General features: G+C 40.1%; 2 protein-coding genes across 5 annotated transcripts; both read right to left on the reverse strand.

Moving 5' to 3' along the window:
- Window positions 1–313: 313 nt before the first annotated feature.
- On the reverse strand, window positions 314–20,526 carry LOC111456990 (serine/threonine-protein kinase AFC2-like). Of its 4 annotated transcripts, XR_002712856.1 has the most exons (12): window positions 20,289–20,526; window positions 19,449–19,641; window positions 18,954–19,134; window positions 18,805–18,853; window positions 18,595–18,709; window positions 18,292–18,383; window positions 18,042–18,201; window positions 17,898–17,962; window positions 17,717–17,814; window positions 17,527–17,629; window positions 17,244–17,443; window positions 314–397 (listed from the first exon to the last, which is right to left on the reverse strand). XR_002712856.1 is itself a non-coding variant. In XM_023099083.1 (11 exons), the coding sequence occupies exons 1-11, from the start codon at window positions 20,388–20,390 to the stop codon at window positions 17,294–17,296; spliced, it is 1,308 nt and encodes a 435-aa protein (XP_022954851.1). In that variant the 5' UTR covers window positions 20,391–20,526; the 3' UTR covers window positions 16,983–17,293. The 4 variants fall into 4 exon arrangements, 3 of the variants coding, with proteins under 3 accessions (XP_022954851.1, XP_022954852.1, XP_022954853.1); XM_023099083.1 differs by lacking the exon at window positions 314–397 and having other exon boundaries at window positions 16,983–17,443; XM_023099084.1 differs by lacking the exon at window positions 314–397 and having other exon boundaries at window positions 17,120–17,443; window positions 18,042–18,198.
- On the reverse strand, window positions 2,669–6,341 carry LOC111456989 (cytochrome P450 71A1-like). The gene is made up of 2 exons (XM_023099082.1): window positions 5,377–6,341; window positions 2,669–3,360 (listed from the first exon to the last, which is right to left on the reverse strand). The coding sequence occupies exons 1-2, from the start codon at window positions 6,298–6,300 to the stop codon at window positions 2,758–2,760; spliced, it is 1,527 nt and encodes a 508-aa protein (XP_022954850.1). The 5' UTR covers window positions 6,301–6,341; the 3' UTR covers window positions 2,669–2,757.

Genomic DNA, 20,526 nt, shown 5'->3' on the forward strand with positions numbered 1-20,526 from the left:
TGACCTTCCGACACGGAGCCCATACACATAATCTTTGGCGAGAGTTGTTTGGGAGAGATTGATAGAATTTATTGTTTTTGAATGTGATTATACCAAATTTCAACACAAATAACATAGTCACATAATTCAATACAAGATGAAATTGCAAATGTGGTGGTGGAGATAAAGATAGAAGAATATAATTGTTGTAATTATTTTGATGAACAAATGTGTTGTCTGATTACCAATCCAATAGGTTAGTGAAGACAAAATTATACATGAAAATTAATATACACAAGCACTCGTATAGACAAATTAAGTGTTTTGTTCACTATTTTGTTCGCCCGCCCGCCCGTCCGTCCATCCATCCATCCATCCAATGCGGCTATACACAAGTTTGCATGAAGTCGAGTGTGAAAAGCCCAAATGCTATGCTAGTCAGTCGAGTGTGAAAAGCACAAGTTTGCATGGGTCTTCATCACTTCTCTAGCCATTTTTGGTGATGAAACCACGAGGGCTTGATTCTGGCCAAGCTTTAGGAGCATTAGAGGGCCATATTTGTTGGAAAGAGCTGCCATGGATTGGTGCGGCAGGGCACCTAGTTGGTGGAGGTTGCCTATGATGGGTAGCCTTGGTGGTGAAGGAGGGAAGTTGGGTTTGTTGCGTTTGAAGAGCTTTAGTAGAAGTATGAAGAAGAATAGAAGACATAGAGACAAAAGAGATGGGATTGAGAGCTTGCAATTGTTGTTGGATCTTCGTTTTGAAATCCATTTTCTCCCCGCCGGCTGTTGAGAATTTCAAGTTCTTTAGGCCTTTGTTTATAGTAGGTTAATTCAATAAATGGATAAGAGAGAGAGAGAAAAAAAAAAAGTATGGGTGTGTTTTGACCCACTGGGCCCTCACTTGGGTAGGTGAGGCTTCCACACCCCTACAAGAAATACTTAGTTCCTCTCCAACCAACTAACTTGAGATCTTACAATCCACCCTCTCTGGAGGCTCAGTGCCACAACCTAACTATAAAGAGAGTAGGTTGTGACCTTCACGTTGTGACAAGAGAAGCGGCGACCCTCAAGTGACGCTCTTCCGGCCACACGAGGGCCTAGACGAGTATCATGATGCGACCGAGGAGAACAGTGCCTCATCTTACACACCACACAGAGTGGGCATTAACGATAAGTCGAGACATAAGCAAGATCGAGACATGGAAGAGACAAAGGGGCAAAGATAGGCTTGTTGAAGGGCTGGGTAGGATCCCGAGCTTAAACCTCAAAAGTCTTGGTTCTGGAAGGAATTCCGGCATGTGGTTCTAGAGTTAAGTCGGTTCATATGAAATATGAATGCTCGCCAAATTTGGTATCAATCGCACACTAGACAGACGCTCCATAGCACTGTATGACCGTTCGCCAAAATCATGTCTATGCCTGATGGATTAAAATGGCTCAAAATGTTCTATACGGGATACCATGGTGTCAGCTCTCCACCACCCTTGGGCCATGTGGCCTAAGCGAGCTACCTTGTAGCACAGTCACAACGTAGGCGAGCATGCCGAGACGAGTTCTCGGGCGACTTCCTTTGAAATGAGTTTTTCAAGGACAGTATCGAGCGACATGGGTGTGCCAATATTGCGCCCTAGCCCTCGTGTCGGAGATTTCTTCATACACCAGCATTCCAGTACAGTATCCGTAAATGACATGGCATGGACATGGGAAGGTCAATGCCTCGATAGAACCCGGATGGATGGATGTTTGAGACGTCCCGATGACATGAGCGACACATGGGCCCATTCTCGATGGCATGACCGAGTGAGTTGTGATGACCGACGATACCCCGAGACTCGGGATGGTGAAAAGACATATGGGTCATGTCGATGGGGATCGAAATGACAAACTCGAGATGGTGAAAAGACATATGGGTCATGTCGATGGGGATCGAAATGACAAACTCGAGATGGTGAAAAGACATATGGGTCATGTCGATGGGGATCGAAATGACAAGATGAGACGATATTTTATTGAGAGACCTTGGCCTCATCAAGTGTTTGTTTAGATTACTGTTTAGTATCTGATTAAATCTCCTTATATTAGGAATTATTTAGTTTTGATTTCTAGTAGATTTTTAGGTAGATTTTTTTTTAGTATCTTTTTATATTCTATATATATATATATATTAATACAGACTTCTTGGTATTCATACTACTATCTTCTCATCAACTATTCAATTAATCACTCTTTCACTAACAGATTGATAGAGGCAAGGTCGAGCTAAATGACTTAGCCTAGTGTAGAGGCAAGTTCGTTGTCGTTGTGTCGCAGACGATCAAACATGCATCCGTAGGCGGCGTGTGTGGTCGAATAAACTTGGATTCCGCACAAGCAATGTTCGATTGGTGAAGACAAACCTCGTCTAAGGTCCGATGAAGCCACAAAGTCGGGGCACAAAATATATATGGGTGTTAAAGATCACGTATTCGTTTAAATTTAAATTGGGTATCTGATTAGAAGTTAGATTTAATTTTTTATTTGTTTATTGGTTTGTTAATATATTTTTTTTTTTTTTTTTTGTAGATTTTCTAAATATGTTTTTGTATTATACATGCAGAGTATTATTGCTCTTCATAATACAATCCTTATCAACCATACAATCACTATCTTTCACTAACAATAGGCTTAATTTCCTTTTAACCCTAGTGGTGAGTGTATCAAGATCATGACTCTGCGCAGTTGAAAAAGTAGGACGATGACACAGCTAAACAATCCACAATTATTGAATTATATATGATTAGATATATGGTATTGGATTGAGAAGGAGGGGGATTTTCTTGCAAACGGTGAGCCCACTTTGTTCTTCAACGCTCAGTTCATAGCCACTGGGAAGCTTCCAATCAAACCAATGGAGAAGATTAGCCAATGATTGTTCAAATGAAGCAACCCCAAATGACAATCCTGGGCACTTCCTTCTCCCACTCCCAAATGGAATAAACTCGTAGTCTTGGCCTTTGTAATCCACTGCACTATTATCCATAAATCTCTCTGGAATGAACTCGTTTGGATTGTGCCAGTACTCGGGATCCCTTTGAATTTTCCAAGCGTTCACAAAAACTCTTCTTTTTGATGGAATATGGTAGCATTCAATCTCCACATCTGCTGTTGTTTCTCGTGGCACTAGCAGAGGACCTGGCGGGTGGAGCCTTAGAGATTCCTTTATGACACAGTGAATATACTCCATCTTTTGAATATCTTCGGCTTCGATCTTTGATTTCTTTTCTATTATTGTTCTTACTTCTTCTTGAGCTTTCTTCATGGCTGCTGGATTTCTCATCAGCTCTGTCATTGTCCACTCCAGTACTGCTGCTGTTGTGTCACTTCCTGCAACAAACAAGTCCTGCAATCCAAGATCAAAAGTGGGTTCCTGTCAGATTTTCCAAAATATAGATGAATTTTTTTTCAAACAAAAAAATCGAGAGATGTCCATAGGGTTGAGACGAGAAGTCTTCTCTATTCCGTTAGAAATGGCTCATTATCGAAATATGTCAAAACAAATAGGAGAAAAAGAACAATTTGAGAGGAGAGATCTTTTGGAAAACGAACCTTAATCACTTAGCTCTCCAAGTGTCTTTGTTGTTGTGAAAAAAACATACAACAACTACTGATTCTCCTAAATTTGCTCCATAAGTTAGTAACTTATTCTACTAGATCTACTAACAATTCTCCTAAGGTTACTCTTCGTCATCTCACCAATACTGATAATGTTACACTTCAATCTTGGGATATAGTATACCTTGGTAAGTAAACGTTGGTCGCCATCCTTGAATCGATACAATTGATCCATCGCCAAACTTCACGTTTCCAATGAGCTTCTCATCAAGCTCCTTGAACTTATGTTCGATCTCTAGTCATGTGGTTGTTTGCTCCATTGTCAAGGTATCACTTGTTGGTCTCCACTCGGTCTTCTCCTTTTGTGAGAAGGCTTGCCATAACCTTCTTTTCGTTGAGCATCAACAGGTTGAGCATCTTCTCGGCCAACATTAGTGCAGGATTGATCCTACGTGAGTGTGAGGTTTGTCTCCTCGTCGCGCTTCTCATAACCACGAAGTCTCTCCTCATGGACCTTAAGACGACCAACGACCTCCTCAACTAACAGTTCTTAAGGTTGTCGAATTACTCGATGGAGGTAACAATCTGCATGAATCTTCGGGGAACAGTTCGAAGGAACTTCTTGACGACGGAGATCTCCTCCCAATGTCGCCTAATGGACAGATGCCTCAGACAATCGTTATCAACTTCATGGCAAAGTCATCTATTGACTCACCATCCTTCATGTGGATAGCCTCGAACTCACTCTTCAAGGTCTGCACCTTTGCTTCCTTGACGCAGTCCACACCCACATGCATTGTTTGCAGCGTCTCCCACGTTACCTTTGTCAAGTCTTCTCTGGCAACATGAGAAGAATGTCCTCTGGGACTGCTTAGTAGATGGCGGCAAGAGCCATTTTGTCCTTACGCTCATCAACCTCACCATGTTCGATGGCGTCCCACATGCCTTATGCTTGTAAGTTGACACGCATCCTTATCAACCATGTTGCATAGTTACTCTTTGTGAGTAATAGGTACTGGAGTATTACACTCCTCTCCTTTTCGTTCTTTATCGTTGTCACTTCTCCTCTGGTGACTATGTATGGTGACAGTATTTGTTTCAGCATCCTGGGAGCTTAGATACCAAGTGTTGGAAATGGCCCTCGATCGAAATATGTCAAAACAAGTAAAGGAAGCAAAAAGAACAATCTGAGGGGAGAGAGATCTTTTGGAACAAGCAACCTTCACCATTTAGCATTTCAATCCTCTTTGTTCTGGTGAAAAAAACGTACATCTCATGAATATTTAGAGTGGAGAAGCACTAACTTGTTTTTAAACTTTCTCCTTGAACTACTAACGATCTTCCTAGCTAAATCAAAAATCATGGTCTACAACCACAAAACTTCGTCCACAATTTGGCAACTACCGTCAATTCTCCTAAAGTTGCTCTATAAGTTAGTAACTTATTCTAGTAAGTCTACTAACCATTCTTGTAAAGTTACTTCATAAGTTAGTGACTTATTCTACTAGATTAACTTTATAAGTTCACGCGTCACTACGTGAATTTTTCATTTATTTTTGTTAGAATTGGAATAAGAATTCCCACATATGGAAATGCACGTCTACTGCAGAATGGGACAAAAAAAAAGTCTTCTTTGTCTTGTCCTAAACCGTGTATGATAATTAGAGATATCCACAAGGAATGGACGGGAAACGTTCTACAAATCCATCCACACCTCCGATTACAATGGATATCAATACAAAAATAAATAAAATAAAATAAGCTAATATAATCGTTTTGAGAATTAAATGGACAAGAAACAAACCAGTAAGATTGCTTTGAGGTTGTCGGGAGAGAAAGGATAGTCAACCATGTCATCCTGTTGGAGCTGCAACATGATATCCACAAAAATTTTCTTAGATTCATCAGTTCCAACACCATCTCTTATCTTTTCCTTGTGTTCTTCAACCACTTTACTAAAAAATGTATCCAATGCTTTGAAGCAATCTTTCAACTCCTTATTGAACCCTCTAATAGTATCAATCCACCAAAGACAAGGGAAAAAATCAGCTACACAAAACGCCGTGAGTAGCAGAAAAAACTTTTTGGTTGTGTCTCCAAATCGACTATTCCCATTTTCACCCTCAAATTTCCCACCCAAAACGCATCTCGACACTATATTGCTCGAGGTTTGAAGGAACAACTGGCTAAGATTCACAGCCTCACCACCCACACAAGCCTTGCCAATCCTGTCCATCAATCCACCAACTTCATCATCCCTTACGTACTGAAAGGAATCCACTCTTTTGGCACTAAAAAGCTCAAGAGCGCACACTTTCCTGGCTTGTCTCCAATACTCACCATATTGAGCAAAGCCAATATTTTGACATAGGTACATCAATTCGTGTGCAGCAGTAGTTTGGGGCCTGTTGGAGAATATGATGTCATGGCTCTTCATCACTTCTCTAGCCATTTTTGCTGATGAAACCACAAGGGCTTGTGTCTGGCCAAGCTTTAGGAGCATTAGAGGGCCATGTTTGTTAGAAAGAGCTGCCATGGATTGGTGTGGCAGGGCACCTAATTGGTGGAGGTTGCCTATGATGGGTAGCCTTGGTGGTGAAGGAGGGAAGTTGGGTTTGTTGCGTTTGAAGATCTTTAGTAGAACTATGAAGAAGAAGAAAAGGCATAGAGAAAAAGAGATGGGATTCAGAGCTTGAAATTGTTGCTGGATCATCATTGTGAGATCCATTTTCTCCCTTGCTTGTTTGAGAATTTCTTTCTTTTTCGCCTCCATTTATAGCACTCAACTCGCATATCCTTGCAAATGTTTCGTTTCAATCTATTTTTTTGGGGTCCAGTATCCTTGTCATTTACTCTTATAATAAATATTTTGTTTCAATCCACTTCCTTAAGGGTCTATTTGGGGTCTAGCATCCTTGTCGTTTACCCTTATAAGAAATGATAAGAAATGTTTTGTTTCAATCCACCTCCTTAAGGGTACAGTGAATCTATTTCTTTGGGGTCCAGAAATGATAAGAAATGTTTCGTTTCAATCCACCTCTTTGAGGGTCTAGTGAATCTATTTCTTTGGGGTCCAGCATCCTTGTCGTTTACCTTTATAAGAAATCCACCTCCTCAAGGGTCTAGTGACCTTCCTACATACCACCCGGTGTCACACCCCCTTAGAGGCCAGCATCCTCATTGACATACTACCTAGTGTCACCCTTAAGTACCTAGTGTCACACTCACTTAAGGGCCAACGTACCACTTGATTTCACCATTTGTTACGGCTCAAATTCACTTATGGCATATTATTTCCGTTTTATAGGGGTTAAATAAATAAAAATACTCATAATCTTATATTTTATCATAAAAAAAATATAATTTATTAAAAAATATTTGTTGAAGGTTATTATTGAAATTGGTAGAAAAGTTGTAACATATTTTTATTAATTATATTAACGACCACAATTTTGAAACACATTTTTATTAATTATATTAACAACCTCATTTGAGTGACCTCTTTTTTCATCATTTTCGTCCTCTTATGATATCAACATCGTAATAATTATCATGTCTTTATAATATTATTAAATATCACATGGTTAATTATAATAAAAGTTTCACTAGATTTGGTAAATACATATATTAAACTATATTTTAAACTGAATCTCCTCCCCCAAAAATATTGTTGCCTAAAAATATTTAAATTTTTTATTAAAAAAAATAGATAAAATAAAGTTATTTTTAACCAAATTTAAAAAAAATAATAATAATAAAAAATAGAGCTGTATTACATATTGGTTACAAATTTTAATAGTCAACGTTAGCTAATAATAATAATAATAATTGTAGGCCCTTTCAATATTTAAATCTCTTTTATTACATTCATAAAATAATAATAAAAAATAGATTTAATTATTGAAAGCGAAGGACTTCCCACCACGATAGTGATGAACGCAATGGATTCCCAATTGAGTAAATCTTTAAATTATTTGATTTTTTTTGTTTTTTTGTTTTTTTGTTTTTTTGTTTTTTTTCAAAGAAAATAACCTATTTTTTTAATATTATTATATATGTATTTTTGAAATCTTTGAAATTTAAGTAAGATTTATAAAAGAGGGTTAGAAACACAAAAAAAAAATAAATAAATAATTCTATACTTTTGTTTTCTGAACTTTTCCGGGACCTTAGCCTTTTATGTGAAATTTACCCAACAAGGAATTTTGCTACCTTAAGACCGTTAAAGTTACAGCCACCACCATCGTTCACCGAGGCTTCGGTCACCGACTCCATTGTCATTAGATTACCAACATTCTTTGACCTTCTTCGAATAGAGAAGGGGAATGTGTGCGATAACATAAACAAAGTTTAATTAATCCAGAAATTACAATAGAAAGGATAAAGGGAGGTTTGTGATAATTTTACAATCTTTTATATTAGGTAATCTAGTATCTTTATGCATGAAGATAATCTCAGACACTATTATGGATTTCCGACCACATTTTCCATAAACTCTATTATGGATTTTTGAACACATTTTTCGTAGGGCCCTCTTATCTCTTCTTTCTCCGAGTTTGGGTTATGGAAGAAGGAACCGAGAAGAAAGCATCAGCAACAACAAGTTTTATTACAGAACAGCTCATGATGTTCATATCGATTTATTATGGGCCTAAAGATTTAATACAAGCTTCTCAAATACCTGTTAAAACCATCCAAGTTCTTGCAAACGGTGACACAGAGCATGTACTAAACAACCCCACAATTATTGAATTATATATGATTAGATATATGGTATTGGGTTGAGAAGGAGGGGGATTTTCTTGCAAACGGTGAGCCCACTTTGTTCTTCAATGCTCAATTCATAGCCACGGGGAAGCTTCCAATCAAACCAATGGAGAAGATTAGCCAATGCGTGTTCAAGTGAAGCAACCCCAAATGACAATCCTAGGCACTTCCTTCTGCCGCTCCCAAATGGAATAAACTCGTAGTCTTGGCGGTTGTAATCCACTTAATCGTTTTCCATAAACCTTTCTGGAATGAACTCATTTGGACTGAGCCAATATTTGGGGTCCCTTTAAATTTTTCAGACGTTCACAAAAACTCTTGTTTTTAATGGAATATGGTAGCCGTCGATCTCCACATCTGCTGCTGTTTCTCGTGGCACTAGCAGAGGAGCGGGCGGGTGGAGCCTTAGAGATTCGTTTATGACACAGTGCACATACTCCATCTTTTGAATATCTTCCGCTTTGATCTTTGGTTTCTTTCCTATTATTGTTCTTACTTCCTCTTGATCTTTCTTCGTGGCTGCTGGGTTTCTCATCATACTGTAGCTGTTGTGTCACTTCCTACAACAAACATGTCCTGCAATCCAAGATTAAAAGTGGGTTCCTATAAGATTTTCCAAACATGTCCTGCAATCCAAGATCATGTCCTGCAATCCAAGATCATGTCCATAGGGCAGAGATAAGAGACAGATAATCAAGATAGATGTCCATAGGACAGAGACGAGAAGTTTTTCTTTGGAAATGACCCATGATCAAAATATGTCAAAACAAATAAGATGAGCAAAAAGAATCACTAACGATCTTCCTAATTAAATCACAAAACTTGGTCCATACCCACAAAACTTCACAACAACTACAGATTCTCCTAAAGTTGCTCCATATTAGTAACTTATTCTAGGTCTACTGACAATTCTCCTGAAGTTACTCTTCCCTCATCTGACTAAAACTAATAATGTTACTCTTCAAGGATATAGTATACCCTGGTTAGTAAATGTGTGTCACAGCGCAGGCGAGCGTGTCGAGACGAGTGTCTCGAGCGACTTCCTTTGAAAAGAATTTTTCAAGGACAGTACCGGACGACACGAGTGTGTCAGTATTGCGCCCCAGCCCGCGTGTCGGAGGTTTCTACATACACTCGCATTCCAGTACGGTATCCGTAAATGACATGACATGGGATAGAGAGGGCCAATGTCTTGATAGAACTTGGATGGATGGATGTTCGGGACGTCCCGATGAGATGAGCAACACGTGGGCCCATTCTCGATGGCATGACCGAATGAGTTGTGATGGTCGAATACACCCCGAGACTCGAGATGGTGTCAAGACATAGTCTAAAAATTCATAAAATTTCTTGTCGCTTAATTAATTATATATTCTTTAACTAATTAAATTACGAGGGCAGTAGAGAAATAATACTATCATTTTCATTCTTTTTACAAAAACTATAATTTTTTCTTCTTTATTTTAAAATATATATATAATTAACAATAAAATTGTTAAATTATAACTTAATTAAAAAAAATGTTTTTTTAGTTAATAATTTTATATTAGAATAATTAGTAAATAATTTAAATATTAAAATAAAAAAAATAATGTTTAAAATTTATTTTTCAACACAATAATTTTGAATTAAAAAATATATTGTTATTTAACAATTTAATTTTTTTTTTTTTTAATTTACAGCTGGATTGCATTATTTTCACAATAAAAATTAAAAAAAAAGTTGTTAATTGTCATGCTTACTTTTTTTTTATTTTATAAAAATAAATAATTAAAGAAGAAAATAACGAAAATAATGGCTGTGGATATTTGGCCCTACCTAGAAAAATATAATTTTTCTATTTTTTTTTAAGTAAGACCTTCTAAAACAACCTAAAAATTAGAAATGTTTAAGCGACAAAGACAAAAACCAAGAAACCTTTCTCGTTTTTATCTCCATATTCTATGTCAATCTCCATTTTCGTGAACCATTCATATCATTGGAAACCTCGTCGAAAATGGATCCGCGAGAGAGAAAGTTGGCTTGGATTCGGGTCAAGAAGACGATATCCACAGGTGAACATTCAAATTCGGGTACGGACCATGGCCCGCTCGAGACCTAGTTCGGCCCAACCCAACAACTCGTGGCCTGGCCGTACCGAACGCGCATTCCAGCCCACAAGTATGCTCCAAATCGAGTCGGCTCAGTTGCGCCTTTACTTGACCCGTGCATCCACACTTTGACCCGACGACGACCAAAGGGAATATACTCGTAGTCTTGGCCTTTGTAATCCACGGATCTGTTATCCATAAACCTCTCTGGAATGAACTTATTTGGATTGAGCCAATATTCGGGATCCCTTTAAATTTTCCAGGCGTTCACAAAAACTCTTGTTTTTTATGGAATATGGTAGCCATCGATCTCCACATCTGCTGTTGTTTCTCGTGGCACTAGTAGAGGAACTGGCGGGTGGAGCCTCAGAGATTCCTTTATGACACAGTGAATATACTCCACAAAATCCTTCTTAGGTTCATCAGTTCCAACCCCATCTCTTTTCTTTGCCTTGTGGTCTTCAACCACTTTACTAACAAATGTATCCAATCTTTTGAAGCAATCTTTCAACTCCTTATTGAACCCTCTAATAACATCAATCCACCAAAGACAAGGAAATAAATCAGCTACACAAAACGCCACAATTAGCACGATAAGCTTTCTGGCTGTGTCTCCAAATCGACTATTCCCATTTTCATCCTCAAATTTCTCTCCCAAACAACACCGGCGAGAGCAACGGGTCCTCCTCCAGCCGCAAAGGCGGTAAGAAGCCATGGATGTCCCACGGGCGCACGCGCGGGAAAGATGGGAATCAAAAGAAGGAGTCGACCAATGGCAGGCCGATCCAATGCTCGAACTGTGGGAAGAGAGGACACCTGAGCAGAAATTGCTGGAGCAAGCTGAGGAATAAGGAGAAGGCCGAAAAGGCCCATGTGGCTCAATCCGAGGAGGATGAGCCAGCTCTCTTCATGGTAACTGCATGCGTCCCCAATTTCGATTCCAAATCCGACGACGATGTTGAACCCAAGAAAGAGCTCCAGTTGGGCGTAGCAAAGATGGCACCAGCTGGGGAGCCAATTCAACTGGAGGAGGAGCGACTGTTCGCTCAGATCGGCGAAAGGGACGAGCAACACGAGCACCAGCAATGGATCCTTGACACAGGGGCAACAAACCATATGACCGGGGCTAGATCTGCGTTCTCCGAACTCGACTCGGGGATCCGTGGGACGGTGAAATTCGGCGACGGCTCCGTCGTCGAGATCGAAGGGCGCGGCACCATCCTGTTCGTCAGTAAGGGAGGCGAGCATCGCCAGCTGACCGACGTCTACTTCATCCCGAGGCTCAAGGCTAACCTTGTGAGCCTGGGTCAACTCGATGAGACACGTTGCTTCATTTCCATCGAGCGCGGACTACTGAAAATCTGCGATAATCAACGACGGCTGCTCACGCAGGCAAGACGCACCACAAACCGTCTTTACATCCTGGAGTTAGAGATAGACCAACCCGTTAGCCTCTCGGCCAAGACCGAAGAGGTATCTTGGAGGTGGCACGCAAGGTACGGACACTTAAACTTTCCTGCCCTAGAAAAGCTACAGAAGAAGGAGTTGGTGCACGGCTTGCCAGAAATCAAAGGCGTGAACAAGCTGTGCGACGGGTGCCTCATCGGCAAACAGAGGCGCACACCCTTTCCGTCCCGAACAGCCTACCGAGCCGATGAGCCATTGGAGCTTGTACACGGCGATATTTGCGGGCCCATCAAGCCGGCGACCCCAGGCGGTAAGAGTCTCTTCCTCCTGTTAGTCGATGACAAAAGCCGCTTCATGTGGCTGACCCTGCTGCAAGCGAAAAGTGAGGCGGCAGAGGCGGTTAAGCGCATTAAAGTGCGAGCGGAGGCCGAATGTGAGAAGAAGATGCGAGTGCTGCGCACTGACCGGGGCGGAGAATTCACCTCGGCAGGTTTCAGTAAGTACTGCGACGAGATCGGCATACAATGGCGCCCTACTCCCCCCAACAGAACGGAGTGGTAGAGCGCCGAAATCAGACCATTGTCGGGACAGCGAGGTCATTGTTGGTGACGGCCGGGATGCCTGGGAGATTCTGGGGAGAGGCAGTAATGACAGCTGTCTATCTCCTCAATCGGTCACCAACCCGAAGCCTCGACGGGAAGACGCCATATGAGACCTGGTACAACAAAAAACCAACAGTACATCATTTTCGCGTGTTCGGCTGCATCGCATACATGAAGGTAACACGTCCCCATCACGCCAAGCTCGATCCCAGGGGGCTGAAGGTTGTCTTCATCGGCTACGAACCCGGGAGCAAGGCGTACAGGCTCTATGATCCTGTAGGGGGGCGAGCTCACGTGTCTCGCGACGTCGTCTTCGACGAAAGCACCTTCTGGCAGTGGAATGACGTGATCGAGGCAGACCGTAATCCAAATCAATTCACGGTGGAGTACCTCGTCACCGAGCCTGAAGAAGGAGGAGCCCAGCATCAGGAGACGTCACCGCCGCCAGCAGATGCACCACCTGAACCAGTGGAATTCGCAACACCACGGACTGCGGATTCGACGCTGGATGCCGATCACGATACTGATCTGGAGGCTAGGTACCGGAGGATGGATGACCTAGTGGGAGGAGGTGAACCACCTGGACTAGCAGCGCGCGAGCTCGAGGAAGTGGCCGAACTACATGCCGTCAGTGCAGATGAACCAAACACCTTCGCTGAAGCAGAAAAGAACCCGTGCTGGCGGAAGGCAATGCAGGAAGAGATGACATCCATCACTGAGAACCAGACGTGGAGTCTGGAGGATATGCCACCGGGACACCAAGCCATAGGGCTCAAGTGGGTCTTCAAACTGAAGCGCAACGAAAAAGGAGAAGTTGTGAAGCACAAGGCTCGTCTGGTGGCGAAGGGCTACGTCCAGAAGCAAGGAGTGGACTTCGAAGAGGTATTTGCGCCAGTAGCAAGGTTAGAATCCGTTCGTTTCATGCTGGCAATTGCAGCACATCACTCTTGGGAGGTTCACCATATGGACGTAAAGTCTGCTTTCCTTAACGGAGAGTTGAAGGAGACTGTCTATGTTCGACAACCACCTGGCTTCCTGGATAACGACAACCCTAATAAGGTACTGCGCCTGCACAAAGCACTCTACGGGCTTCGACAAGCCCCACGAGCCTGGAGCGCGAAGCTCGACAGTACCCTACTGTCACTGAATTTCAAACGTTGTGCCTCTGAGCATGGCATGTACACGTACGGCCACAGCAAAAAGCGACTGATCGTGGGAGTGTACGTCGACGACCTCATAATCACTGGAGGCGACGTGGGAGTCCTCGGAAGGTTCAAGAAGGAGATGTCGAAAAACTTCGAGATGAGCGATCTCGGTGTGCTCAGCTACTACCTCGACATCGAAGTGCAACAGAACTCTTCCGGCATCTCCATCTGCCAAAGTGCATACGCGAGGAAGCTGCTGGACACAACTGGGCTTGTGGACAGTAATCCTACCAGGACGCCAATGGAGGCCCGACTTCAACTAAGGAAGGCCGGCACTACGACGACAGTCGACTCCACCAATTACCGCAGCATTGTCGGGAGTCTGCGCTATCTGGTAAACTCTCGTCCAGATCTTGCATATTCTGTTGGATATGTGAGCAGGTTTACGGAAGCACCTAGGGAGGAGCATCTAGTGGCTGTCAAGCGCATCCTGCGCTATGTAGCCGGAACCAGAGGCTGGGGCGTAAGATACTGCGCTGGGAGCGGAAAGGAGAAACTCAAAATGGTCGGCTACAGCGATAGTGACATGGCCGGTGACGTTGATGATCGTAAGAGCACCAGCGGAATGATCTATTTTCTCTCAGGCGGCGCGATCTGCTGGCAATCAACAAAGCAGAATACATCGCCGCTTCGATGGCAGCAACTCAAGGGATCTGGCTTGCACGACTAATGGAAGAACTCATCGGGAGAGAAAGCGATCCACCAATGCTATACGTAGACAACAAAGCTACGATCTCCCTGATCAAAAATCCAGTTTTGCACGACCGGAGCAAGCACATAGAAATCAGATTCCACTACATTCGAGAATGTGCAGATCGAGGGCTCATCAAGATTGATTTCATTCGAACAGAGGAACAACTTGGAGACATTTTCACCAAGTCCCTGGCACGGGTGAAATTTGAAGAACTTCGCTCAAAGATCAGAGTTCAAATAATAAGGCAGATATAACACAGGTTTTAGGAGGAGATTGTTAGATAAAACCTTTGTTTTTTCCTTATTTAGATTCACACGTTTACATTTAATTTTCCCTTTGACCATTTGACAAACACGTCGAATGGATTAGCGAATTCTTAGATGTCAATTTTCTCGGAACTGGCACAGATTCAGTTGGCCACTCTCCACCCATTTTTAGGATAGATTGTATTTAAATAGGAAATCTGTTTACAGGATTTAATATCCGGATTTTGAAGAGCAGTCAAAACTTTCAGTCCTTCTCTCTCTCTTATTTTACGCATTTTATCTTTCTTCCAACAACCTCCTGTCGACAATATCCTCTCGGTGTTTTCCCTGGCCGATTATTGAAATCCAACAGAAGTTGGGTTTCTTACGTTCGAAGAGCTTTAGCAGAAGTACGAAGAAGAAGAAAAGGCATAGAGATAAAGAGATGGGATTGAGAGCTTGAAATTGTTGCTGGATCTTCCTTGTGAGATCCATTTTCTCCCTCGCTTGTTTGAGAATTTCTTTCTTTTAACACCCATCCCTAACATGTCACGCTACCCTTATAAAGAAATGCTTCGTTTTATTCCACTTCTTTGGAGGTCGAGCATTCTTACTATCATACCCTACTGAATGTCATCCCAACGCGTCTAGCTTTATAAGAAATACACCAGGTGTCACACCCCCTTAGAGACCAACATCCTCACTGGCATAGTACCTAGTGTCACACTCACTTAAGGGCTAACATACTCACTGACATACCACCTGGTGTACATTTGTAACAGCTAAAATTCGCTCAAATTCACTGTTAGCATATGAAATTTCGAGATTGAAATTATTGTTAGATCTTCTTGATCCATTCTCTTTTGCTAGCTCAGAATTTCTAAGTATTTTTTTCTTTTTAGAGTGGATAAAATAAATAAAAATACCCTTAATCTTATATTACAAAAAAGGTATAGTTTTTAGTTAAAAAATTTAATAATACATTTATTTAAAAAAATATCCTAAACTTATTTTTGTTAAATGTTTAAAGTTATTATTGAAATTTGTGGAAATATCTTGATATTTTTATAAGGAAAGTAGTAATAATTTTTATTAATTATATTAACCACCACAATTGAGTAACCTCTTTTTTTCATCATTTAGTGATATGAAGAGGGTCATAATTATTATGTCTTTATAATGTTATTAAATATGAGATGGTTAATTATAAAAGTTTCACTACTTATGGTAAATGCATATATTAACTATATCTTAAACTGAATCTCCTCCCCCAAAAATATTGTTACCTAAAAATATTTAAATTTTTTATAAAAAAAATAGATAAAATAAAGTTATTTTTAACCAAATTAAAAAAAAATAGAGATGTGTTACATATTGGTTACAAATTAAACGGAAAGCAAATAGTAAAATTTCAAATTTCAAATTAGCTAATAATAATAATAATAATTGTAGGCCCTTTCAATAATAATAATAATAATTGTAGGCCCTTTCAATATTTAAATCTCTTTTATTACACTAACAATAATTAATAATAATAATAATAATAACTCTTTTATTACATCAAAAATAATTAATAATAATAATAATAATCTCTCTTTTATTACACTAAAAATAATTAATAATAATAATAATATAAGAGATTTAATTATTGAAACCAAAGGACTTCCCACCACTCGTGATGTGAGTAATCTTGAAATTATTTGATTTTTTTTTTTTTCAAAGAAAATATGATGGCCTATGTTTTTTTTAATATTATTATATCTTTCTTATATGTATTTTTAAAATCTTTGAAATTTAAATCAGATTTATAAAGGGGTTAGAAACAAAATAAAAAAATTTCTAAACATTTGTTTTCTACGCTTTTTTCGCTACCTCAAGATCGCTATAGTTACCTTAAGACCCTATAGCTTCAATCGCCAACTCCCCGCTTTTTGTGCGGATCAAATCTTACCCAACAAGAAATGGGCTTCGATCGCCGGCTCCCGTTACACCTTTTGTGCGGATCAAATCTCGTTACACCTTTTGTGCGGATCAAATCCCCCGTTAACCCTTTTGTGCGGATCAAATCCCGTTAAACCTTTTGTGCGGATCAAATCCCGTTAACACCTTTTGTGCGGATCAAATCTAACCCAACAAGAAATTTCGCTACCTTAAGATCGCTATAGTTACAACCACCAACCACCATTCACCAAGGCTTCAGTACTACCCTGTCATTAGATCACCAACTTCCTTGACCTTACGACACGACAAACATCAGGCTCCCATACATCATCTGCTTGTGAGAGACTGGTAGGATTTATTGTTTTTGAATTTCATTATGCCAAGTTTCAACTCAATTTGCGTAGTCCCATAATTCAATACAAGATGAAATTGCAAATGTGGTGGCGGAGATAAAGATAGAAGAATATAATTGTTGTAATTATATTGATGAACAAATGTGTTGTCTGATTACCAATCCAATACGTTAGTGAAGACAAAAATATACATGAAAATTAATATACACAAGCACTCATATAGACAAATTAAGTGTTTTGTTCACAATTTTGTCTACCACGTCCAAATCCATGTATTTGTTAAACAATTTGCAGATACGTCCGCCCGTCCGTCCGCCCGTCCATCCATCCATCCATACACAGGTTTGCATGAAGTCGAGTGTGAAGAGAGCCCAAATGCTATGCTAGTCAGTTAATTACGTCCCCCACTAATAAAAACTACAATCTCCTCAAGGGATCCCTTGTAAAGAATGGGTGCCTTAGGGCTTCATGTGCCGTTAGTCTATCGGCAGGTTCGTATCGAAGCAACCCTTGGACAAGATGAATCAATTCGCCCGCCGAATGGTCTACATGCTGCATTATCAAGTTCTGCATATGTTTGAACAACAATATAATTAGTGTCGAAAAAACGAAAGGCACCAGCCATGTCGAAACACCATTGAAATACAAACCGGTAAACGAGGCAGCTTTTGAACAGCCTTCATACTATCCCTCGAGGTTGCTCCTTCTGGCCAATCTAATCTACCTCTTCTAACGTACTTTTCGGCATGCCGACTATGGATACACGAAAAGGAACAAATTTCAGCATTTTTGGTTCTTCTTTACTGCATAACACACACACACCAAGGGCTAAATACTCACTCTACTCTCTTCAGCATCTCATGTGGCAATGGACCGAGCACACACTCCATCATCGCCAAGTGCTCCAAGTTCTCGTGAGTTTGAAAGAGTGCTTCACCCTAAAAAAGATATTGAATTGGAAACTCAACAAGACCGAACCTTACTCTGCTAAAGTCGTATTACATACAAACAAGACACATACCGAGCACAGTTCAACAAGGATACAGCCAACACTCCATATATCACAAGGAAAACTCCATCCAAGACCTACACAGTTAATAATATGGTCAAGTTCAACATAAATAAAAACACCGGAAGTAGCACTACCAAAATCAAAATTCCTTACCAAGGATAACCTCTGGTGCTCGATAATGGCGTGTTGAAACGATGTAATTCTGATCTGGACGATCATAAGTGGTGCTACCAAAATCAATCACCTTTATAGCACTTGACTTGGGCACTCTTTTGAAGTTAGAACTATCCCTTGGTGACCGAGACAAATTCTGCTGCGAATGGTCAAAGTAATTAGCAAAGCTTACCCAGAGAACTAAAAGTAGGAACAATCCAAGAAACTATCATAAAACAAGTATAATTACCTTATAGTCGTGTACTTTCACATAATCTGCAGAGACCAACAGCACGTTCTCAGGCTTCAAGTCAGTATGTACCATTCGTAGGTCATGCATGACTGGATTTCAAGTATCAAAGAAATCATTAGGATACAAAACAAAAAATTAGAACTGACTAGACATACATTTTAAATAAAATTGCAGGAAACGTTGTACAACAGATACTAATAACCATTCAACTGGAAGAAATGTGCGGAGTGTTTTGCAATGAAAACAAGACACTACAAAAAAGGAAAATGAAAGGACTAGGTTCAATAAAATACTACACACATGCTACACACTCCAACAGTTGTCTGCCAATGTCACGAACTAGGTCAATGGGAAAGGAGCGATAATTGTTTTTCCGTAGAAAATCGTATAAACTTGGCCCAAGCTTCTCAAACACCTGTTAAAACCATCCAAGTTCACCCAAAAATCTTAATTCCCCATATTTAGTGAATCGGGGGAAATTAATCTATGATAAAACAGCCTTATACTTACAATACAGATATGGTTACGATAGTCAAACCAGTTCCGTATTTGAACACAACTGCAAGGAATAAAGCCATTTAACCATAGCCTCAAAGAAAACAAGAGCTACAGAGCAAATCATGGCAGTAAGGAAGACTTAGAACAAAAAAGATACTCACCGGTTGCCACCTTTATCATGCTTTTGAAGTTGCTGTAACACTTCAATTTCTATCATAGCTGCATCACGATATTTCCTAATTCCACGCACAATTTTAATAGCAACCATTTCCTTCCTTTCATTGTCCCAGCATTCTAAAACCTGTCCAAATGTACCTTCACCCATTTTGCTATGTATTTTATCTGGCACAAAAGAAAAATTGTCAGATTAAGATTAAGTAGCAACCATAGGAAAAGACATGATAATCTCCAAAAACCCAACTATCCTAAGCAATTCCAAAGTAACGATGATGAGGCAAATTTTGAAAAATGAAAATAAAAGTAAGCGACAATGATGAACATTGTTTAAAATACAGTCTTCAGTTGGAAGCGAAAGTAGAAATTGCAGCCTTCATTTAAATAAACAAAGGAACTTATTCATCACAAGAGAAGAAAGCTACGATGATAAATTCTGAAACAACATAAAAATTCATTTGATCATAGTCAAGTGTATTTACAGCGAGAAGTTAAATTATCTCCAAGCGCAAACATGTAATGCCCATCTTTGTCATCTTCTCGCCAAGGGGGAGAACCATTTCGAGCCACTCCCTTAACAAATAGTGGATCAGAAGAATGATCTGATGGTGCTTTTGAAGATGCAAAGCTTGGCATATTCCCAATCTCTTGTCCACAACATATTCCTACCTGGGCCTACACACAGTCACCCATTCATATAAAAGTTTGCCCTTCCTAGACCTAATATCCTCACCCACAGCCTTCATTTTCCACAACACATAATAAAATGCAAGATTTTGTTGAATGAATACAGATGAGAGGAAATACAGAGAGTGATGAAATAAAAGGCAGATACATGGCAAATAAACACGGAAGATAAGCAAGGAAAGGGAAACACCGAATTTAAACAATTCGTGGAGAGGAAGAGAAATAACAAGGAAAAATCATACATCAAAAGAGAAATATAAGCATCCATCCAAATAAATAAATAAAAATACACTTACCTGATCTGACAAGATAATTCATTCGAGCTTAAAAATAAAATAGAAACTCGTTATCTCAACAGTTCGATAAATCAAGCTGAAGAAAAATAGTCTATACTCCTAGAATAATCAGGAATATCGATGGTAAAAAACGAGAATCAGCGATCAAAAAAAGTAAATCTAAGATAACAAAGAGCAAAGAACGAAAGGCTTTCTTAAGCTACTTTGATCAGAAATGATACCTCGGCGTGTGAAACTAATACATACCTAAACAAAGAAAAATCCAGCAGATCTAGATCTACAAAACCAAAATCAACCCAAAATAAAATCAGATCTGAAAGAGAGGATTGGAGATTATACCTTAGGGGCCTCAGGGACAACGTCCCAGCCCAAACGAGCCCTCTTTCGGGGCCTCCGATCAAGATGCGTGTGAGGAAACTCAATCATGCGCTCCATCTCCATGATCTCGAAGTAAGAAGCAGAATCTCGAATTGAAAAAGATGATCAAAGAACCAGAGAATTGGAGGGTTCGGAAAGAAGGAGATGAGAAGAAATATTCTTCCGCAGAAGGAAATTTGTGGGTATAGAACCGAAAAGC

Source organism: Cucurbita moschata, unplaced genomic scaffold (genome assembly GCF_002738365.1).
Source record: "Cucurbita moschata cultivar Rifu unplaced genomic scaffold, Cmos_1.0 Cmo_Scf00019, whole genome shotgun sequence".
Taxonomy (NCBI): domain Eukaryota; kingdom Viridiplantae; phylum Streptophyta; class Magnoliopsida; order Cucurbitales; family Cucurbitaceae; genus Cucurbita; species Cucurbita moschata.